The 25,067-nt window shown below is 40.7% G+C and overlaps 1 protein-coding gene across 2 annotated transcripts in view; it reads left to right on the forward strand.

The window, feature by feature from the left end:
• The first annotated feature begins 2,857 nt into the window (after window positions 1-2,857).
• LOC118766466 (homeotic protein ocelliless-like) overlaps window positions 2,858-25,067 on the forward strand; it is a 48,054-nt gene continuing 25,844 nt past the window's right edge. Inside the window, exons 1-2 of one of the 2 annotated variants that reach the window (XM_036509825.1) lie at window positions 2,858-3,500; window positions 24,046-24,278. In XM_036509825.1, coding sequence (XP_036365718.1) covers window positions 2,916-3,500; window positions 24,046-24,147 — 687 coding nt within the window. In that variant the 5' untranslated portion in view covers window positions 2,858-2,915 and the 3' untranslated portion in view covers window positions 24,148-24,278. Of the gene's footprint in view, window positions 3,501-24,045; window positions 24,279-25,067 lie in introns of those variants that run through there. The other variant, XM_036509824.1, reaches the window with a different exon arrangement.

The following is a 25,067-nucleotide window of genomic DNA, read 5'->3' on the forward strand; positions in this document are numbered from 1 at the left end:
ATTAAGCAGAGTGATGGGCCTAAAGTTATCTATTACATTTCCCTTGTTTAGATCTTTCTTCAGCAGTGTTACGGCTCCTCGGCTCACAAAACCAGGAATGCTCCCGTTTTGCTGCCAGTTGCAGTACACCGCCGCCAAGAGATCTCCAAACAAGTCTGGCATACAATTGTAAAGCTCGTAGGGTAGACCATCCAAACCCGGTGATTTGTCCCTCGAGCATTCTGCCATCGCTTCCCGCACTTCCGCCGCCGTGATGGCACCTTCGCAGCACCCTGCCTTTCTTGTCGAGAGTCGTGGTAGGCTATGTAGGTAGGCACTGAAGTCCACCCTACGTTCTTGCCCTCCACTCGTTCCGAACAGTCGGGCAAAATGCTGCTGAAAGGCCTCACACATTTTACTTGGCTCGAGCAATTCGCGCCCCTGTTCATCTACCAGTGACCGAATGGTGGCTTTGTTGCCCTGTTGCGCCTCTGCCACCCGGGCCTCTCTCGCGGCTCCAACACCTTCGTTCCTTAGAGCACGCATCCTAGCTCTGACAGCACATCCTTCGTGTTTGGCGTTGAAGTGTTGGTCGAGGGCCAACCTCGCCGCCAAAACGTCGGATGCGATGCCGCTTCTAATTGCCTCTTCTAGCTTCTTAACTAGCTCACCCTCTACTCTATTTCTATCTATGGCTAGTGCTTTGCTGTACCTAATCGCTTCTGCTTTTACTGCTCTCTTGAGGGCAAACCACCATTTGTTGTTGATGATGGCTCCCGTCAAAGCCCTCTTTACTAGTGTGCTAATCCGGTCTCTGAAAACTTGTCTCGATGGGAAAGACGCGTTTAGTTTCCAGTATCCGGGACCCTGCCTAAGTGTCTTACCTAAGTCTAGCGTACATGTCACAAGTTTGTGATCCGTGTAGCTGACTATGTGGAATTGTGGACATCCTATGCTATCTCTATCTACTGTCCTACACAGTATCCTATCTAGATACGATCTCGACGACCCGATGCGGTTGCTCCATGTCCACGTTGGCGCATTCGGGTGGTCTAGTCGAAACTGTCAGACAGTTGAAAGCGTCTGAGCAGGTCTCTGAGGCATTGCATCCCCGTCTATTCCTATCTCTACCCACGTAGTCTACATGCGTGTCCAAGGTAGCATTCCAATCCCCCACTAAGAGTAAAGGACGAGACGTTCCCAAGAAAACTTCTAGACGTTGAAAGAAATCCGCCCGACCTGTTAAGGGCGGTGCGTAAACTGATACGAGCCGAAAAGCGCACCATTGCTGCCGTCGACATCCAGGACGACCAGTCTACCCTCCGGGTCTACGAATATTGTCCTTACATTGAGATCCAGACTCTTGTGAAAAAGTACCGCGGTGCCACTACCGCCCATTCTCGGCAGACAGGGGGAAAAATAAATGTTGAACTGTCCGCCAAACATGGTCTTTAGGGCCCGCGGATTGTGGAGTCTGGTCTCGCTTATGGCTATGATTTCTAACTTATGTGACTTTATGTCATTTAAGAGGTACCCTTGTTTCCAAGGGGACCCCAAGCCACGCGCATTTACACAACCAATCTTGATCATAGTTCTAATGAATTAGAATACAGAGGGTTACTTACTGCTCGAAAGTTTTTGCTTTCTCCTCCGTTAGACAGGTAGGTAGGTAGATAGATAGATAGATAGATACAGACTAGCAGGCAGGATGTAGACAGATACAGACAGACAGGCACGTAAGGTAAGAAGGTAGGCGGAAGAGAGAGTAGAGGAGAGGGTGTGAAGAGAGAAAGAGAGAGCGAGAGGGAGGATGTGAGGCGAGAGAGAAAGAGAGAGAGATATCTGTTAATAACTTTAATGTTATAAAAAGTGAGGTGAAGAGAGAGTGAGTAAATATATAGAAAAATATAGATGTTACATATATTTAACTGTTAACATTTATGTCAGAAACTACACCAGTTTTAATGTTCTTAAGCTGTCATCCAGAACATTCTCTATTGAGAACTAACTAGTGTGTGTGTGTGTGTGTGTATGTATGTGTGTATCTATTTATATATATATATGTGTGTGTATGTATGTGTATGTATTTATTATATATATATATACACATACGTTCATAAGTAAAGTGTGTACACACATGTGTGCGCGCATGCGCGTGTCATGTTTGTGTAGGTGGTGTATGTGGGTGTGTGTGTGAGTGTATACATATGATGTGTATGCGTGATGTCTGTGATGTAATTTGAATATCTTAAATGTTCGCGAGTTTGTCTGGATATTTATGTGTGTGAATACACATATACCACCGCTTTTGTTGGTGTGTGTGTATATATATCTAAATCTCCCTGTATTTATGTTTGTGTGTGACTATCTGACTGAGCGTGTCCGTTAATGTATATTTCAGTATTTGCGTGTCTATAGGTGTAAGGTGTGTGTGTGTGTAAGTTTGTGTGTGAGCATGTGTGTGTATGCATGTATGCATGTATATATGTATCATGAGTCTGCTAAGATAACTGTTACAGCTCAAAGAGGTTCACGATACTCGCGTAACTGAGTAATAACAGTATTATAATATATATATATATATATTTACAACATAATATTTACATAAGTACTGAAGTATTTCTTCACACACACACAATTTAAGTTTGAGTGTTTTTATATATGTATGGGTACATATATGCGTGTATGCGTGTGTGTGTGTGTGTAGAATCCCTCTTGCTTTTCTTTCCCCCACCGCCAACTCTTTCATTAATTGTAAAACAAAATTTAAACCTGATGACGTCACAACGACACTCTGGAGAGGGAGACGCCAACAGCGGGACCACATCTTCGCATCTTCATCATTTTTTCCCTGTATATATATATATATATTTATATATATATATATACATACCTAGTTTTTAGTCCTCTTTCCACTTACTGTCTACCTGGCAGAGATGTCCAAGTCGACAGCCAGTTCGGGACCTGGCAAGAAAAACCGTAGGAAGCGCACGTCCATCACAGGTGAACTGTTGGAATGTCTGGAGATGTTTTATCGCAAAAACTCACGGCCTGATCGTTGCGAGAGACGTCAGTTGGCTGTAGAAATTGGCAAACCAGAGAACTTGGTTCGAATTTGGTTCCAAAACCGTCGAGCTAAGCAACGTAGGGAAAGTCAGCTGCTCTTAAAACAAATGGTTCCGACCATTATTGTTGAACCTCATCAACATAACGGTAAAGCAAACTCTGGTGGAAGTAAGACGTTACAGACAGTCCTGAATAATAGCAACAATAACAGTAGCATCGATAATAAATTGGTCGATAGCAATGATTCCATCACGGTCGGTGGCACCACGACGAAGAATACGGTTGATAACCATCAAGTGAAAACCTTGGAGTGTTCTAAATGTACAGAAGAGAACAGCTGCACTGAACATCACCAATCTCCGTCGTCTTCTTCGTTGCAATCTCTTCGTCTAGCTTCACAGGATGAAGGTTCTTCACAGGAATTTACGACAGACAATTACAACATCAACAGCCAAGTAATGTCTCTTTCATCGAATCAATCTCCTCGTTTTGTGACTGTCTACCTACCTACTTTTATATCTATTTATCTATCTATCTATCTCTTTATCTATCTATCTATCTGTCTATCTATCTATCTCCTCTATCTGTCTATCTATCTCTTTCTCTATCTATCTATCTATCTATCTCTTTCTCTATCTATCTATCTATCTATCTGTCTATCTATCTCTTTATCTATCTATTTGTCTATCTATCTATCTCTTTATCTATCTATTTGTCTATCTACCTGGCTTGCTGTCTCTGTCCATTTGTCTAGCTAGCTACCTATCTTTCTGTCTGTCTACATTGTGTGTATGTGTAAATGAAATGGACTATGTCTACGTTGTCTTAATTTTAATTAGCAGAAGTTACACAAGAGGGACACAAAGAGACAAAGGTGAATTATGTGTGAGAGAAAGAGAGAAATTATGTGAGGCAGCCTGTATGAATAAATGTGTTTATATACATATGTAAGAGAAAGTGGATGTAGAGATGTATGGAGATTGTTTGCGTGTATGTGAACCATATTCAATAGTAACAATTTAAAAATCGAACGAGAGAGAGTGTCCATGGATAAATACTCGAGATTTGGCCTAATTTCTGTTACAACTCAAATCAACTGCTCAATTATTGATTCTTGATTTTTCACGGATGGTCTAGGAAAGAGGGTTTTCCAAGCCTTAACTTAACATGCGCAGACAACAGTAACCCTTAAGTTTCATCTACAAAACCTAGGTAGGATTTTGGTAGCTGCTAATGCTTCAAATACTGCTTGATCAGTGGGAAATTCTTATAGTTTTGATAATTTTTTTTTTTTCAAAATTATTATTACTTTAGTTACTAAAAAAACAATTAGTTTCAAGTTTTCAACCAAAGTTGGCATATCTATTTAATTGTGCCCCTACCCTGTCCGATCTTGTTTCTTAATTACTTTCAGAAAAACGGGTACTTTTTAATGAAATAAATTTTCTACACATGCCTCTCAGATAATCGGAATTTAATTTGAAAAAAAAAAAATTACTGGGCGCGCGCGCGCGCATGCATATACTGAGAGACATCTTACAAATTTTTCGAAGTTTCAAGTTTCATTTCTTTCTTTGACGTATCAGTATTTGTGGGCACCCATAATTCTTTTGTTTTTTTTCACATTAAATTCTGATATAATTGTAATCTACACCACCTGAAAGGTATTTGTAGAAAATTTCATCAAAATATATCCATTTTTCTGAAAGTTATAAGGAAACAGAGGCGGAGAGGAAGGGCACACTTATATATGTCCCAAAGTCTTCTTAATTAGATATGTAGAATTGTGTCGTAATAGTTTGATTTCTCACTCTTAAACTTCAAAACACTCCCCGACGGTCATAGCATTAATCGTAAGAAACATTTTGCTAAAATGTTTCAGACTTTAAATAGATTCTTTAAAATAAATATTGTACTTTTCTCTTTAGGTTTTGATGACGAAATTTAAGCTTAATCGAAGCTTCCCAGCGAGCGTGGCCCCTCCGTGACCTTTTCGACCTATTAGAAATAGTAGCCAAATGTGTCAGACTTTTATGACTTAACGACTTAACAAAAGAAAAGGACTTGTACGATAAAATAGGTTCAAATAAATACGACTGGAACATCATTGATTATGGTTGACAAATTTCCCTAACAGAGCTTTCGATAAAACTCTGAACATCGCTACGTATTGAATGAAGTGAGACAGGAATGTTTCCTTTCTACCCTAGGCACAAGTCCTGAAATTTTGGGGGAGGAGGCCAGTCGATTAGATCGACCCAGTATGCAACTGGTACTTCATTCATCGATCCCGAAAAGATGAAAGGCAAAGTCGACCTCGGCGGAATTTGAACTCAGAACGTAAAGACAGACGAAATACCTATTTCTTTACTACCCACAGAGAGGACAAACAAGGACAGACAAACGGATTAAGTCGATTACATCGACCCCAGTGCGTAACTGGTACTTAATTTATCGACCCCGAAAGGATGAAAGGCAAAGTCGACCTCGGCGGAATTTGAACTCGGAACGTAACGGCAGACGAAAAACCGCAAAGCATTTCGCCCGCCGTGCTAACGTTTCAGCCAGCTCACCGCCTTGAAGTGAGATAGGAATATGTGATAACAATGCTTTCCTATGACTACAGTTTGGTGCAAGCATGGCTGTGCGGTTAGAAAGTTCGCAACTACATGGTTTCAGATTCGGTCCCACTGAACGGCATCTTGGACATGTGTCTTGAAGCCCTGAGCCGACTAATACTTTGCAAATAGAAGCCTGTCGTGTATATGTATGGATAGTGTATATTTTTCCCTGCTCACCACCACAACCACTATTGGTTTGTTTGCGTCCCGGTAACTTAACGATTCAGCAAAAGAAACTGACAGGAATAAGTGCCAGACTTTAATAAATAAAAAAAAAAGTACTGGATATGATTTGTTCGACTTAAAAGTGGTGCCCTAGCATGGCCGTAACCCAATGATCGAAACAAGTAAAAGAATAATTCTGAATAGGCGCAGGAGTGGCTGTGTGGTAAGTAGTTTGCTTACCAACCACATGGTTCCGGGTTCAGTCCCACTGCGTAGCACCTTGGGCAAGTGTCTTCTCCTAGAGCCTCGGGTCGACCAAAGCCTTGTGAGTGGATTTGGTAGACGGAAACTGAAAGAAGCCTGTCATATATATATTTGTGTGTGTGTCGCTCGACATCCGTTGTTGGTGTGTTTACGCCCCCGTAACTTAACAGTTCTACAAAAAGAGACCGATAGAATAAGTACTAAGCTTACAAAGAATAAGCCCTGGAGTCGATTTGTTCGACTAAAGGCAGTGCTCCAGCATGACCGCATTCAAAAGACTGAAACAAATAAAAGAAAACTATAATCGCAGATGCTTAAAACATTAATTAGAAAAAAATATTTCAGTAACAGAAAGTTAAAACTAAGAAAGAAATTACTGAAAAATGGAGAGAAGTAAAGAAAAGAAATAACACTACCCAGTTTTTATCTTCTTTCAGATTATGGTTTTTGGCGCACTAAATAATTCCCGACTCTTTTGTATAGGAATGCCTGGAGGCAATATTACACCCACCCACCCCCAGTGTATGCTTAAGCCTACCATTGCCGCTGTTGCTGATTAAGAGGTAGAAAGCCACCACTTTTGGTGGATATGATCGACCTCAGTACCCTGATTGGTGGTTTATTTCACCAAACCCTCTCTTCTGGGGTAGTAGAACGAAAGGCCAAGTTAAATAAGGCGGGATTTGAATTCAGAATGTAAGAGCTAGAAGAAACCCGCACAGCTTTTTATCCAACGATTCTACCAGCTTTGTCGCCCTCATCCTGTTTATTACAATAAAAATAGAAAATATTCGGTTGGATAGTCCGTTGTAATTTTCATTACTGAATAATTTCGATTTTGTATAGTAGTGCGATAAACATGAAACTAGGAAATTGTTTTTCATTTGTCTTCCGATATCATGTAAATCACGAACTATAATACAATCAAAATAAATTTCCTACATTGGATAGTTAAAAGGACATAAACTTTTTTTTTTTTTTTTCGGAGAAGGTGGGGTTTAAAACAAAATTAATTTTGAAGGAATTTCTTTAACGTAATCGTTATCTACACACTCGAAAACGTATCCTTTCAAGAATCTCGCTATGGTATCTGCTTTAATATGACGAAATAAGGTTAGGGGCAGGTGGTGCACTAAACTGTAGTTATGCCTCTATGTTTCCGACAGCTTTCTTTTTGCTTGATGCGTTTCACTTTTTTTACATGCCATTTCTTGGCAAGACTTCCGCCCGTTCCCAAAAGAACCACACTTTAAAATTTGGGTTTTTTTTATATATATAGACCCCCCCCCCATCCTTTTCGGCTACGGGGAATATGAATTTGCAAAAAAATTGGCAAAAATCGACATTTCTAAATTAACACCCCCACCACCCCTGTTTCCTTCATTTTAAATTTTTTTTCGTTATTCTTTTTTCAAATTATGTGGGAAAATATGGAGATTATGATTCTGAAAAACATTTCCAAAAATCTTTGTAAAATTCTTTAAAAAAAATTACAAAAATAAATAAATTTGGGAGAACCCTAACCCCAACCCATTTCTTTGACTATTCATCGAGGGAAACTCTATTCGGTCATTCAACTTGCGATGTCACCAATTGTGGTAATTAATGATGTCACATGCCTGATTTACCAGCACTATAGATCTCTCGGACAGAGAAATGCACTGAGGCCCCTACATAACCATAACAGGACATTGTTACATCTTAGAGGAACTACCTCTTCCTACACAGAATCCTGAATTATTTTTAATTCTTGTATGTCATAAAACGTTATGGCCAATACGGTAATTGTTCAGTTTGGTTAGAATACAAAAGTAACTAAAAATTAAGGTGGAGATAGATATTGAAGTAAAAGAAGCAAACGGACGAATCAATCATTCAATTAGGAAAAGCTGGAGACAACATTATTAAGTGGTCGGCACGGCGTCGACTAATTATGAATGTGTACGTTCACCTGTGAAAACTGTAATTCACCATGTGGACTTTCTACACGTGGTGACGTTACTGATGGAAAATTATGGCACTGCAAGCGTTGTAAAAGGAACAAATCTGTTCGTTATTCATTTTTTTTTTTTGAGAGAAGTCGAAATCGTATTTCGCCAGAGTTTGTTGTGTAAAAAGTTGACTTTATCTTCCCCTTAATTTTAAATTTACTTTTTAAATTTAACCAAACTGAGCAATTACCGGCTTAATACTAGACCCATAAAACTTCATGGCCAATAAATTTTGAGTTACAACATAAAAGGTTGAATTTGTGCTTCCTTTGCCATACTTTTATGTATATATATATATGTGACCCTGCGTGTCTGTGTAGGCACACGTCTGTATATATGTATGTCTATTTCGTTGATGGTTAGTATCCTAGGAGCTGGAAGTTTTACTTTTTTTCCTCTTATTGCAATTTGGGTGATTAATTTGCGGCGGAGGTAAAGAATACGTAACACCACCCGTTTTCGGAGTAACAAAAGCCATAACTCTAACTATTCTGTGTACGTATTCTTTATTTTCGCCATATTTTGCTTTATCTATACACTCCTTAATTAAGAAGCTTAACTTCGTTAATTGTTTTTTTTTTTAAACGAATGCATTAACATAACGCCAATAATTTCAATACGATACTGTTTCGCTGTTTTGTATCCGAATTTCGCAGTGGGGCGACTGCATTTCTTTACCTGCCGCCACAATTTGCTGTGATTATGGTTTACCTTAAAAATCAATTAACGAAGTTAATAATTATACGGTACCGTAACTCTTATCCGGCTTCAAAAACTCTGGGAATACTGTGTAATACCATGCAATATACTATACCCTGTATTGCGTAAATATACCTTGCTTTGGGGGTTGGCTAATATGCATACGGTGTATTAAAAATACTTTTGTTCTTTACTTTTTATGTGGAAGATTAAACATTATATTAATTTGTACCAGAATCTGTTAAATAAAATCATGTTCTTTACTTAACTTCATTTAATTTTCATCCTTATATGCATTATATTGTATGCCTGGTACAGTATGATATATTTTAAGAATTTTCAGTGGACTAATCAAACAGACTCTGTTTTAGGGGTGTATATAATACAATTTAGCTCTTTTCATAGTTTATTTTGTATTTTAAATACATATTTGGACCGTCTCCGAGAAATCCAGAATACTTCCGGTCGCAAGCTTGCCGGATAATCAGTCTGGTACTGTATAACATCAAAATAATCTAAGTTTTAAAAGATAACGAAATCCCAGCTCTTCGACCGCTAACAAACAACGAAAATTGACATAAATACTAACATAGGACCATTAAATGAACCAGTCTGCTTGCGGTTTTGCTAAAAGAATATGGATCAAAGAATCATTTTTGGATCTTTATCTTTTGACCTACAGATTTAAAAAATAATTTTTTGTAACTAAACACTTTCAAACTTCGGACACTGATAGAATGTGTCATATAAAAGATCTTTTACTTTTAGCATTTTTAAGAAAAACTTATATTTACGAAGTTATTTCACGTTAAAGTTCTCGTATTTCAGTAATTTCAACCAATCACTGACGTGTATTCAGCTGAATAAAATTACTGCTGTTTGTCAACAAGAACTTCCGGTGGTGTATCTTTCGTTTGTCAGTTATTTATGACAACCCTAACCTTAACACCCTAACCCTAAAACCTTAAAACCAGTACAAACGCACGAATGATGTCATAAATAACAGTGACAAACGAAAAATACACCGCCGATAGTTCTTGTTGACAAACAACGGCAGTAATTTTATTCAGCTGAATACATGTCAATGATTGGTTGAAATTACCAAAATATGAGAACTTTAACATGAAATAACTTCGTAAAAATTTTTCTCAAAAATGCTAAGAGTAAAAGCTGTTTTATATGACACATTCTACCAGTGTCCGAAGTTTGAAAGTGTTTAGTTACAAAAAATTATTTTTTAAATCTGTCGGTCAAAAGGTAAAGATCCGAAATTATACTTTCTTACACAGACACGGTCTCAACATTTGATAGGGAACCGATTAGTCGAGCCTAGTACTTGACTGGAACTTTATTTTATCAACACTGAGGTGGGAGGTGAAAGGCAAAGTTGACATCGACAGGATTTGAACTCAGCAGAAATTATAGTAATGATATTTGTAACTTAGACACAAAGCCAGTGATTTTGATGCGATAAGGATTAGTCGATATCACCGACCCCATTATTTGACTGATGCTTTATGTTATCGAACGCAAAAATGTAAAAGGCAGAGTTGACCTCAGAACATAAAGAGCCCAAAGAAATATCGTTAAGCATTTTGTCCAACGCACTAACAGTTCTATCAGCTCCTCGCCTGTGATATAATTCTTTCTTCTATAGACAGAAGGCCTAAAATTTTGGTGAAAGGGACTTGTCAATTACATCAACTCCAGTGTGCTTGACTGGTACTTATTTTATCGACCCTGAACGTATGAAAGGCAAAATTGGTCTAAGTGTATTTGAACTCATAATGTAAAAGAGCTGGAAGAAATGCAACTTGGCATTTTGTCTGATGCGCTGGCAATTCTTCCAGCTCACCACCTTAGACATAATAATCCTTTCTATCATAGGCATAAGGCCTGAAGTTTTGAGGGAGGGAACTAGTTGATTACATCGACCCCCCAGTGTTCAACTGCTACTTATTTTATTGGCCCCGAAAGGGTGAAAGGCAAAGTCGACTTCAGTGGAATTCGAAGTCAGAATGTAAAAACAGATGAAATGCCGCTATACATTTTGTCCGACGTGCTAACAATTCTGACTACTTACTGCCTGAATGATGATAATAATAATAATTTCATTATTGACCACAAAGGATTTACATAAAAAAGCATTATGGACAACACAGGACAAATACAGTGTGGGGTTACATGTAAGTCATGTGAACAATGTAAAACAAAAACAATAATTGAATATAACACCAAAATTCCCCAAAAGAGGGAAACCTCCCAGGGCTGCTCATGAAAACCCCACAAGTCCACAACAGTCCTAACCACCAGGGTAAATGCCCTTTCCACTTTGTATACAGGTGCATGCTTAGAGTAAGCTCATTCACTCTGGCCATTCTTGCGATATTCACTCACCTTTTAACAAAATTGCTGGGAGTGCAGAGCTTCCCGCTTCGCCATCACTTTTCCTTTTCAAGTGAAACTTGCAAAAGTTGATGCGGGCTTGGCCAGAGAAGAAAGTATCTGTCTTCATCCCTTTCATTCTAGTCCACCACACAACCTCTTTTGCTAAGGCCACCAGGCAAAGAAAACGAGCCTGCCCTTCCCGGCCAAATGATGAACTCAGCTGATAGCCAGATTCGTCCTACATGCACCAACAGGTATTCAACATAAACTCACTAGTCAGAAAAACTCAGGCTCTGAACAAGAGCATGCAGAACAGTTTCATTGCTCTGAGTGCATCTTGGACAAGCCCAGCTGACTGCACTTCCATGCCTGTAGAGTTTATCTCGAACAGGTAGTTCCTCCCTCCCCCTAGTAGTACTGCCAGGCCAAGGATTTCTGAAAATTATCAATAGGCCCCAGCCCAAAAGATCTCCAGAACAGACCAACCAACTTGTTCTTGTCAATGCCCATAGTCTCCCCCAAGAATGTTGTTGCACTTACCTATCACTAGCCCTCTATAGAATGCCATAGTAGAATTCCCACTGATGACACTCTATGTGCCAGGCGCCCCAGGACTGCAGCTCAGCCAAAGAGACAAGCCATGGTAAATCGCATCTGATAAACAGCGACCACACCTGCTCGCCATCTAGAAAGCGCTAGAGATGTTGCAGCTCATGCACGTTGTCTGCACATCGATAACCATGGCAGCCCAGCCCTCTATTTAGTGGGCATTGACAGCAAATGGAGCACCTGATCTGTGGAACATGTCCCTACCACAGAGAGTGGAAAAGTCAGCACTCCAGTTTGATCAGACTTGAACCGGGATAGGGCACAACAGTGAGGCGGTAGTAGATGACAGATGTGATATCTGCTCAATTATTCGGGGATAGCTTTCTCTCAGCCCATTTCTGAGTGTGACTTGTCCAGTTCTTCACCTGGAGATCTGGACTAAACCAGACCTCAAGCAACTTTACCAGTCCGTCCATCCAGTATCCCACAATGCTGTTGGAAGGCATGGACCTGCCTCTCAAGGTGCCGAGTTGCAGGCCCACTGACTTCTGGTTAATTTTTGCTCCTGTTACCACCTCATATTCTTTTAGAGCAGTGCCAACCAGGTCTATGTGCTCAGTGTTCGATACTATGGCAGTGATGTTCCCTGCGTATGCCAACACTGTTCTCCCACATCATAGTTCATGTGGGATGTTTCTCAGCACTTCCAATTTCCACAGTGGTGGCTCTAGAGACATCACATTCAGGAGAGATGAGATGGGATACGCTTGACAGAGCAAACACGAGCTGGAGGTTGTTGTGGATGGATCTGCTTGGAATGACACATGTTTGTGCATCACCAATAAGTTCTTCGATAAGTGCCAATCTCTTCGCTAGTACCTTGGCCAAAGTTTTGAAGTTTGCATTCAGCAGCATTATGGACCAAATATTTTCTATTTGACCCCCCTTGTTTGGGTTCTTTCTCACCAGTACCATCACTCCTTGGCCCACAGAACTAGGAATTCTCCCATTCTGCTGCCAGTTGTGGTAGATATCTGCTAACAGGTTGCCAAACAAGTCTGACATATAACAACAAAGCTCGTAGGGCAGACCATCCGTACCAAGCGATTTACCCCACCGTGCAACCTATCATCGCATCCTGTATTTCCATGGCTGTTATTGGCATTCCACAATGCATCACCCCACCTGCCAAGAGTCGTGGCATGCCACTGAGATTGGCACTAAAGTCCATCCTGTGTTTTGGTCCACCATTCGTCCCAAACTGATGGGCGAAATGCTGCTGGAATGTCCCATCCACTCAGCCTCAAGCACCATGCACTCACTTTGGCCCACCGAAGACTAAATTGTAACTTTGTTGCCATGTTGTGCCTCCACCACTCAGGACCATCAAGTGGCTTTAATTCCTTCGTTTCTTAGCTCTGATAATGCATCCTTCATGTTTAGTATTGAAGAATTGATCGAGGACCAACATGTCAATTGCAGTGCCTCTCCTAAGTGTCTCTTCTAAGTCCCTAACTAGCTTCCCTTGCTAAACCCAATCGATTCTATTCTAATTGCCACCATTTATTGTTATCATTAATGCTTGCTTAACTAATTCATTAATCCCGTCTCTGTAAGCTTGACATGCCGGGAGTGCTGTGTTTAGCTTCCGGTAACTGGTTTTGGGTTCTGTTCCACTGCCCATCAGCAACTTGGACACTTGTCTTCTATCGTAGCTCCAGGACAACCTATGTCTTGTGAGTGAATTCAATAGACGGAAACTATGTCGAAGCTTGTTATGTGTGAATATTTTGTATGAATATGTGTGTATGGGATAGGGTGAGTGTGTGTCTTTGTGTTTGTCTCCCACACCAAAGCTTGACAACCAGTGTTGTTTTGTTTACATCCCCATAGCTTAGTGGTTTAGCAAAAGAGACTGATATAATAAGTGTTGGGGTTGATTTGTTTGACTAAATTTTTCAAGATGGTTTCCCGGCATGGCTGCACTCCAATGACCAAAACAAGTTCTTGTGGAGTGAACTGACAACCCTGCACGAGACTGTCAGTGGACTAGATGAGTCTTATAAATTGATGAGCCAGTAGACAATTGAGGTCAAACTCATCATCATCATCATTTAATGTTCGCTTTCCATGCTGGCATGAGTTGGACGGTTGGACTGAAGACTGGCAAGCCAGAAAGTTGCACCAGGCTCCAATCTGATTTGGCAAAGTTTCTACAGATGGATGTCCTTCTTAACACCAACCACTCTGTGAGTGTAGTGGGTGCTTTTTACCTGCCTTCAGCATGGGAGCCAGACAGGTGGCACTAGCAACACAACAACCATGCTCAAATGGTGCTTCTTACATACCACCAGCATGGAACCAGTCAGACGGAACTGGCATCAACCATGTTCATATGGGTCATTTTACGTGCCACCGGCACAGGAGCCAGTCAAGTGGGACGCGCATCGACCGCGCTCGAATAGTGCTTTTTACATGCCACCAGCACAGATGCCAGTCATGACAACAATGATTTCACTTGACTCAACCGATCTCAAGCACAGTTTATGGGCCGATGATTCAAGAGCACTCTTAAATGCGACACTGGCATAGGTCACGGTTATGGTCTCACTTGGCTTGCCGGGTCTTCACAAGCATAGAGAGCATTAATCTCATTATTGATTCTGTGTTGAAGTATTGGATTGTTATTGGGTGAAAGGTTATAAGATAACCAACTCTTGTTACATTGCTTATTGTTATATGGCTACATTCGGTACTGTGATATATTCTTACACACACACACACACACATCATATATCATCACTGACAATGTAACATAAGTAAAATTAAAACATTTAATTCTGTTTATTAGACTGCCCTAGCTTATGAATGATGGCCAATATATCAAGTTTCATACATTTAAAATGAAACAATAAAATTGGAAGCATTAGATTTTGTATGAGATTAATTTGATAGGAATTGAAACTTTATCTTTGGAAAACTTTATCAGTTTGTTGGTACAACTTTAAAGACAAAATAGAGTTTGTTAGGCAAAGTTTAACGAACTCATTAATGCTGATGTAATTTAGTTGGGCGTGTACATTTTTGTGTTGTATTGTGAACCTATTAGGTTGTCAAGACAGTTCTTGCAGAATTTTTAATTTTGGTTTTAAATGATGTATTTTCAAATCAATATTCATTAAATTACTTTGACTTTATATATCATTTTAAAGCCCGTTTTTCGCTCTATCTAATTGTGTTACTCTTTTTCTTTTTGAATAATTAGGCCATTTTTTCCGGAATGTTGAATACAACATGGACAAAAAGCAAATTTGCCCAATTTTCTTATTCCAGTTCAAGCTAGGCTGAAAAGCTACTGAAACAGCTCACGATATCAACGATGTGTTTGGCGCAGGAACCACTAATGAACATACAGCACAATGGTTGGTGGTTCAAGAAATTTCGTAGCAGTGACGAGAGTCTTGAAGACGATAAGCGTAGTGGTCAGCCATCGGATGTTGACAACGATCAACTAAGAGCCTTAGCCGAAGCCAATCCATGCACAACTGTTCGAGAGCTTGCTTCTGAATTAGACGTAACATATACAACAATTTCCAACCACTTGAAAGAGATTGGAAGAACAAAAATACTTGAGAAATGGGTGCTGCACGAATTGAATGACAACCAAAAACAATGCCGTCTTGAATTGTTGTCTTCCCTTCTCCTACGCAACAAGAATGACCTGTTTCTCGACTGGATTGTGACTTGCGATGAAAAGTGGATTCTTTACGACAACCAGCAATGCTCAGCTCAGTGGTTGGATGCTGATGAAACTCCACAGCACTTCCCAAAGCCAAAGTTGCACCAAAAGAAGGTCATGGTGACTGTTTGGTGGTCTGTGGCCAGTCTCATCCATCACAGCTTTCTGAAACCATGCGAAACCATTACGGCGGAAAAGTACTGTCAGCAAATGGATGAAATGCATAAGAAACTCCGACAACAATAGCCAGCATTGGTCAATAGAAAAGGACCAATTCTTCTCCACGACAACGCTTGGCTGCATGTTGTACAACTGACCCTGCAGAAGTTGAACGAATTGGGCTACGAAACTCTGCCTTATCTGCCATACTCGCCAGACCTCTCGCCTACCGACTACCACTTTTTCAAGCATCTCGACAACTTCCTGAGTGAGAAATATTTCAAAAACCAAGACAGTGCCAAACACACCTTCAACGACTTCATCTCCACCAGAACACAGGATTTTTACCCTACTGGCATAAGTAGACTTGTTTCACGTTGGCAAAAGTGTGTTGATTCTGATGATGTTTATTTCAATAAATAAAGTTTTGTTTGAGCTGAGATATATGCATCTGAATTTAAAGGTTAAAAACCGCAAGAACTTTCTTGACAACCTAATATATATATATATGTATATTACATGGCTCAATGGTTTGAGCATTGGACTCTCAAACGTGAGGTAGTGAGTTCAATTCCCAGACTGGGCTGTGTGTTGTGTTCTTGAGCAAGACACTTTATTTCACATTGCTCCAGCTCACTCAGGTATAGAAATGAGTTGCGACATCACTGGTGCCAAACTGTATTGGCCTTTGCCCTTCCCTTGGATAGCATTGATGGCATTGGAGAGGGAAGGCCGGTATGCATGGGCGACTGCTGGTCATCCATAAACAACCTTGCCTGGACTTGTGCCTCAGAGGGGAACCTTTCTAGGTGCAACCCCATGGTCATTCATGGCTGAAGTGGTAGCAGGGCTTTACTCTTTATATTTGTATATGTATAGTTTTGTTCTTTCCTCTGTCCCTAGTCTCGTAACTATTTCAAGTCCCTTCTTCTTTATCTCAGTTAATGTTTCTCTTTCAAAGCAACTTCCATGATAAAGTGCCAATACTCAGCTGCTGTTGCATCATCATCATTTAATGTCCGTTGTCCATTGCTGAACATGGGTTAGACAGTTTGAACAGAACTGGTAAGCTGAGGGGCTGCACCAGACTCCAGTCTGGTTTGGCATGGTTTGTACGGATGGATGCCCATCCTAACACCAACCACTCTGAGAGTGTGATCGGTGCTTTTACGTGCCACCAGCACAGATGCTAGTTGCATGTTCCTTTATGCAATTATTTATAAGATAATTCATGTAATGGTTTGAGATTAGAAACTCAGTAACTAACAGCCGGTGCTGCGGCACAGAAGCAGTTGTTGTATTACATATATATACACATACATAGGTGAGTGGATAAATAAATAAAAGTAACGGTCAACACATTTGGATGGAGTTCATCATCATCATCATCGTTTAACGTCCGTTTTCCACGCTAGCATGGGTTGGACAATTCGACCAGGGTCTGGGAAGCCAGAAGGCTTCACCAGGCTCCAGTCTCATCTGGCAGTGTTTCTACAGCTGGATGCCCTTCCTAACGCCAACCACTCCGCAAGTGTAGTGGGTGCTTTTTATGTGCCAGGGGAGTCTGGCAGCGGCCACGATCGGTTGGTGCTTTTAATGTGCCACTGGCACGGGAGCCAGTCAAGGCGGTGCTGGAGTTGTATATAGTTTTAATATAAGGTGATATCAAAAGGTTCCCAGACTAGTTATGTTTAATAAAAAAATAACTTATTTACCTAAGTTTTAGCACCATCTCTTTTGGAATAGTCACCTTGTCCAGCAATACACTGGTCCCAGCATTCTTGCCACTTTTGGAATCGAACCTGGAAGTCATTTTCCGTAAGCTAGTTGATTCACTCTTAATCTTGACAACAGTGCTAAAATGGTGACCTTTGAGCTGCATTTTCATCTTGGGGAGGAGATGGAAATCCACAGGGGCTAAATCTGATGAATAGGATGGGTGTGGAAGTGATACTATGTTGCTTTGGGCAAGAATCTCGAGAGTAAGGAGAGCTCAGTGACAGTGCGTTGTCATCATGAAGAATCCTATTCTCTGTGCTCCACAGATCCTGCCGCTTTCACTGACCGTCCTCCCACAAATACTTCAAAACTTTGCAGTAGAACTCTCGATTGACAGTCTGGCCCTGAGGGACATATACTCAATGTGCAATACCTCATTTCAGAGGGTGATGCTCGTGACAGGTCTTTCAGATTGCTCATCATCTCCCAGGGACATTCTTCTACTTTTGAAGTGGTCACGCACCTCAAAACATTGTGTGTGACCCATTGCCTTGTCACTGTAAGGTTGCTGAAACATGCTCAATGTCTCTGTAGCAGATTTCCCAAGTTCAACTCAAAATTTCACATCGGCTCTTTGTTCCCATCGATGACAAAACTGCAGACTACAGCATACACACATGATCACAAAAACACAAATTTCACAGTTTGTGAAGTAAACACAGCGATGTCACTTGGCACACTACCCCCATGAAGGTCACTGCTAGCTCCTACTGTACATGCAACCATAAGCTGCTGTCTGTTGCTACACAACTAGTCCGGGAACCTTTTGACACCACATTCTCCCGCAATACATCACTAATTCCCAGGCGGCGAGCTGGCAGAATCATTAGCATGCCGAGCGAAATGCTTAGCGGTATTTCATCTGTCTTTATATTCTGAGTTCAAATTCAGCCGAGGTTGACTTTGCCTTTCATACTTTTGGGGTTAATAAATTCAGTATCAGTTGTGAACAGGAGGTTAATCTAATCAACTGGCACCCTCCCAAAAATTTGGGGCCTTGTGCCTAGAGTAGAATAAAATATTATTAGGAATTAAGGCAGCAAGCTGGCAGAACCGTTAGCACGCCGGGCGAAATGCTTAGCGGTATTTCATCTGTCTTTATGTTCTGAGTTCAAATTCCGCTGAGGTCAACTTTGCCTTTCATCCTTTCAGGGTCGATAAATTAAGTACCAGTTGTGAACCGGGAGTTAATCTAATCAACTGGCACCCTCCCCAAAAATTTCAGACCTTGTGCCTGAAAAGAATATACTACTAATTCCATTCACTACTACTACTACTACTACTACTACTCTTAACCACATGCTGACACCTGGTTCGTATTATCCCCTGCCCTTCCCCAAATTTTTAAACCTCTCGATATGCTGTACTTTATCAATTTTACTTAGCTTTCTATGCAAACAAACAAAACTATCCCATTTTCTGTCAATACTAATCACTCGTGCATCACTGTTCTCATTTTCTGCTTGCATATAGCCTGCATATGTGCACAAGTGTGTGTGTGTGTGTGTGGTTTCATGCAAATATTTCAGGTAAGTGCTGAGATCATCGGATGAAATGCTCTGTCTGTAGAATTCATTCATTGTCCCTTATGCTCAAAGTTCAAACTTCATTTAACTTTCGTAAAACAATTAGTATACTCTTTTACTTGTTTCAGTCAGTTGACTGTGGCCATGCTGGAGCACCACCTTTAGTCGAGCAAATCAACCCCGGGACTTATTCTTTGTAAGCCCAGTACTTATTCTATCGGTCTCTTTTGCCGAACCGCTAAGTGACGGGGACGTAAACACACCAGCATCGGTTGTCAAGCAATGCGAGGGGGGACAAACACAGACACACAAGCACACATACATATATATACATATATACGACAGGCTTCTTTCAGTTTCCGTCTACCAAATCCACTCACAAGGCATTGGTCGGCCCGGGGCTATAGCAGAAGACACTTGCCCAAGATGCCACGCAGTGGGACTGAACCCGGAACCATGTGGTTGGTTAGCAAGCTACTTACCACACAGCCACTCCTGTGCCTATGTATCAGATCTTTTTTTCTTTCTTTTGGTTTAATATACCACAGGGTTCGATAATACTGAATAGCGAGAATGATATAACAAAACAAACCACAGTTGTTACCCACCACATCTGTCACTTTAAGTTAGGAATCATTACTTGTATATATTTTCTCTATAGGTGGAGTCAAACAGATAAACAGACATAGCAATAAAATTTCGTAAAGAACAGTAGATAGTCAAACATTGTTAACTGGGTAGATACAAACCGATAGACAGATAAATAGGCAGGCTTTCACATAAAGATAGATTGATACATTGATTGTTAGAGATGTTGTACATACTTGAATATAATGGTCAACAACATCAAAGCGGTGGCAGACTAAACATGAGTTACACAAATCACTGCAGAGCAAATATTTATATTGATAACTTTGGTTTGCAGTTTTTTTATTTCCTTTTTTCCTTTTTTTTTTTTTATTGCACACAGCAGTTCAAGTTTGATTAGATGAACAAACAGTTAGGTAGGAGACTGAGGTAGATAGGTGTAGTTATTGATACACATCATCATCATCATTTAGCGTCCGCTTTCCATGCTAGCATGGGTTGGACGGTTCAACTGGGGTCTGTGAAGCCAGAAGGCTGCATCAGGCCCAGTCTGATCTGGCAGTGTTTCTATGGCTGGATGCCCTTCCTAACGCCAACCACTCCGTGAGTGTAGTGGGTGCTTTTTACGTGCCACCCGCACAGATAAATAAATGCAATAAAAAAAAAGAAGCAAAGATAGATATAGGCGCAGATACGTGCAGGCTTGGCAGTGTGGTAAGAAATTTGCTTCCCAACCACATGATTTCAGGTTCAGTTCCACTGTGTGGAATCTTAGGGAAGTACCAGTCTTTAAATAATTACTGGGTTCAATTGATTCAAATAAAACTCTTGAACGTGGTGCCCCAGCATGGCCACAGTCCATTGAGTGAAACAAATAAAAGATATTCTTTTATTATTTTACTTGTTTCAGTCATTTGCCTGTGGCCATTCTGGTGCACCACCTTAAAGAGTTGTAGTCGAAGAAATTGACCCCCAAAACTTATTCTTTGTAAACCGACTACTTGTTCTATCAGTCACTTTTGCCAGACCACTAAGTTACAGGGATGTAAACACACCAACACTGGTTGTCAAACGATGGCAGGAGAACAAACTCAGACACAAAGACATAGTTAAATATATGCAAATATCTTTAAACTCCATCCTGTCAACACCTCAGATGTAAAATTCTCCCCTGAAGAAGGAGGTGGTGTTATCTGATACTGGAACCAAGTAACTATCATTATTCTGAACCATCAGGACCCCAGAAACAGCTGTCAGACTCATAAAACTCTACCCATTTAACTCCTGATATCATTTACATGTCACCAGCACAGGAGCCAGTCAAGTAGGACTAGCATCGACCATGCTGTAAGTCAGACTATTTTGTATCCATACATACATACATTTTCTCTATTACATGTCTTCAATATTCTATGTAAATTAACTTGCCTAACTTGCTTGTCATTACATTTACTCCTCTACTGGCTCAAGCTAAAATCTCTTGGGCACTTCAAAGTGTATTCTACATAGAGAACACTTGTCTCTAACCTATAAACTATATACCATTTCGTTTTGCAAGATTCCTGATGTGAAACCGTGTGTTGAAACAGACATTGTTGTATTTCAGGATGGGCACTTTATTTATTTATTTTGCCAAATAAACACTTGCACTATATATATATATATATATATATACGAGGGGCGTTCAATAAGTAATGCCTCTGACCCACTTGCAGTTGTTTGATCTAGCTGAAAATTTACATGTGCAATTATTTATATCTCTATAGATTAAGTGGCAAATTACAGCTCTGAACTAATTGTGGTTTCTGAAATACAGGTGTTTGAACTGAGTCAAGTGTGAAATGGAGCCTGTTGAGTGTCGAGCAGTGATCCGGTTTTTGTATTTGAAAGGACGCACACCACAGGAGACTTTTGATGAAATGAAAGTAACTTATGGTGATGATGCCCCATCATATGACCTTGTAAAATGCTGGCATCGTGAATTCAAACATGGTTGGAACTCTGCGGAAACAGCTCCCAGATCTGGTCGCCCCCCTTCTGCCATTGATGAGGCATCTGTCCGTCAAGTTGAGGCTGCCATTTTGGAAGATCGACGCATAACTATTCGCCAAATAGCCCATGAGGTCAAGTTTAGTACCGGGTCTGTGGAAACTATCATTCATGATCATTTGCATATGCAAAAGGTGTCTGCCAGATGGATTCCCAGGTTGCTCACACCTTTCCAGAAGCAAGAACGCGTCGATTGCTCGAGGATGAATTTGGAGATGTGCCAAGAAGATGAGTCAAAATTTTTCGAAAGACTGATTACACAGGATGAAACCTGGGTCCATCACTATGATCCAGACACCAAAGCCCAGTCAATGCAGTGAAAGCACCGTGACTCACCTCCTCCAAAGAAGGCAAGGGTGCAGCCCTCCGCTGGCAAGGTCATGCTCACAGTCTTCTGGGGCCAGGACGGAGTAGTGATGACAGATTTCCTGGCAAAGGGTACCACAATTACAGGAGCCTATTATGCTTCACTTTTGAGGAAATTAAGAGAAGCTATCAAAATCAAGAGGCGGGGCAAGATCAGCAAAGGCATCCTCCTCCTGCAGGACAACGCTTCGGTCTACAACTCGCGTGTCGCCAGATCAGAAGCACAGGCGTGCAGCTATTAACTCCTCCCCTATCCCCCTACTCTCCTGACCTTGCACCCTCTGATTTTCACCTCTTCCCAGCCATGAAGTTGTTTTTGAAAGGAAAGCGTTTCCCAGATGATGCAGCCTTGATTTCTGAAGTCACGTCGTGGTTGGAGGACCAAGCTGGGGTCTTCTACAAAAACGGTCTCCAGAGTTGCATCAAACGATGGGAGAAATGTGTAACTCTGAGTGGTTCCTATGTAGAAAAAGACTAATAACTGTGCCAAGTTTCGTTGCTCTACTGCTATGGGAATTGGGTCAGGGGCATTACTTATTGAACACCCCTCGTATATATATATATATATATATACCTTTTTCTTCATTTGTTTATTACTGTTATTTTATTATTTTAACATCTATCCATCGTCCGAAAATCTTTCGTTTCCGTGTGTATTCTTACAAGAACACACACGGAAATGAAAAGTGTTGCTGAAGAGATCACAGATTTGTGACAAAAGATTTTCCAGACAATGGACAGAAGTTAAAATAAAATCTTTCGTCACACATCTGTAACCTCTTCAGTGACACTTTTCATTTCCATGTGTGTTCTTGCAAGAGGTCACAGATGTGTGACAAAAGATTTCCAGACAATGGACAGACGTTAAAATAATAAAATAACTAATAAACAAGTGAAGAAAAAATATATATATAGTGTGTGTGCGTTTATTTGGCAATGTATATATACATTACATATATATGTATATATTTCTCCCATAAATGTATGTGTGTGTATATATATATATATATATAATATACACACATATATATGTACATATACATATATATGTTTAAATCCTTAAAAATGTTTTAGCCCGAAGGCTGCGGCCATGCTGGGGCACCACCACTGAATGAGCTACACTAATATGTGAATCCACTTCTGATACGTGGCACTTGGTCAACAAGGGAGTTCGATGTCACTGCCCACATCTGTGTCTCCTGCCGTGAGGTAGATTCATCTGGGACCCCCGACAAGAAGAGATCCAGTTTAGTTTTAAAGAAACCCACATCCACACCATGCAAGTCTCTCAGGCATTTAGGGAGGATGTTAAAGAGCTGTGGTCCTCTGAAACCCAAGCTGTTGCAGTATCTGGTCCTGTATTTTGATGGTGATGTTGGAATCTTTGGCACCATGCAGTGGCGACCCGTTTTGCGGTTGGGGTAGCTTTGAATGCCAAAGTTTGGGACAAGACCCTCCAGGATTTTCCAGATGTATATCACCGCATATCTCTCCCACCTTCGCTCTAGGGAGAAGAGTTTTAATACTTTCAGTCTTTCCCAGTAGCTGATATGTTGCATTGAGACGATCTTCTTTGTGTAGCTTCTTTGAATTGCTTCAAGTTCTGCTTATATTCTTTTATTCATTTCACTCATTTGACTGAGACCATGCTGGAGAACCACCTTTAGTCAAACAAATCGACCCCCAGGACTTACTTTGTGTAAGCCTAGTACTTATTCTATTGGTCTCTTTTGCCCAACCACTAAGTTACAGGGACGTAAATACACCAACATCATTTGTCAAGCAATGGTGGGGAGGGGGACAAACACAGATACACAAACACACACACACACATATGTTTATGTATGTGTGCATATATATATATATATATATATAGAGAGAGAGAGAGAGAGAGAGAGATTCAGATGAATATGGTACTTAAGTTAAAGGCACCAGAATTTAGTATGGTATTATCCATCTAATTCAAATTGGGTGATTACAATCAAAATAAGCAACGAGGATATCCAGAGGTAATGCAGTACGATCGTTTCATGCGACTCCATTTAATTGAACAATGCAAACATTACATCAATTTAAAATGTAGAGCAATCTTCAGCTGCATATTTAATTTTTGACAGTGTCTCAGAAGCTTCAGCTCACTAGCCACCATCAGAGCGAAATGCACCCGCGCAAGGCCTCCGCCAGTCAAATTAGGCTATATATCTTGCTTCTGCATGTAAGTGTAGACCAGGACAAGGTTTCTTCTGATGAAATTGCAGTTGTCCATATATGCAAGTCTTCCTGCTCCACACGATCACTGATTTGAAACTGAAGACAGGCAAGGAAGACCCGGCACACCTTGGCACCAGTATTTTCACAGCTGTTATACAGTTCAGAACCGGAACAGATAGTGCGACAGTTGCAGCAAAGTTAACTCATTTGGACTCTCAGAATTCCGCTGATCCATTTCCATCGATCGAATGGATAAACGGCAAAGTTGGCCTCGACAGGATTTGAACCCAAAGCTCAGATAGTTGAAAGAAATATCACTAAGCAGTTAATACCCGACGCTCTGATGCTTCAGCTAACCTCCCTCATATTGTGTGTTACTCTTTTACTTGTTTCAGTCATTTGACTGCGGCCATGCTGGAGACCACCTTTAGTCGAGCAAATCGACCCCAGGACTTATTCTTTGTAAGCCCAGTACTTATTCTATCAGTCTCTTTTGCCAAACCACTAAGTGACGGGGATGTAAACACACCAGCATCGGTTGTCAAGCAATGCTAGGGGGACAAATACAAACACATACACACACACACACATATATATATACATATATACAACGGGCTTCTTTCAGTTTCCGTCTACCAAATCCACTCACAAGGCATTGGTCGGCCTGGGGCTATAGCAGAAGACACTTGCCCAAGATGCCACACAGTGGGACTGAACCTGGAACCATGTGGTTAGTTAGCAAGCTACTTACCACGCAGCCACTCCTGTGTGTGTATATGTGTAGACATACATACATATGTACACACACACCCACACACACACGTGTGAGTTCTGCTTAATTCAAAGACTAGGACCAATGATATGACAAACTTAAAATCAATTTAAAAAGTAAAAGCAAAGCATAGAGCTTTATGAAAAATATGACCTG

Source organism: Octopus sinensis, linkage group LG16, assembly GCF_006345805.1.
Source record: "Octopus sinensis linkage group LG16, ASM634580v1, whole genome shotgun sequence".
In the NCBI taxonomy this organism is placed as follows: domain Eukaryota; kingdom Metazoa; phylum Mollusca; class Cephalopoda; order Octopoda; family Octopodidae; genus Octopus; species Octopus sinensis.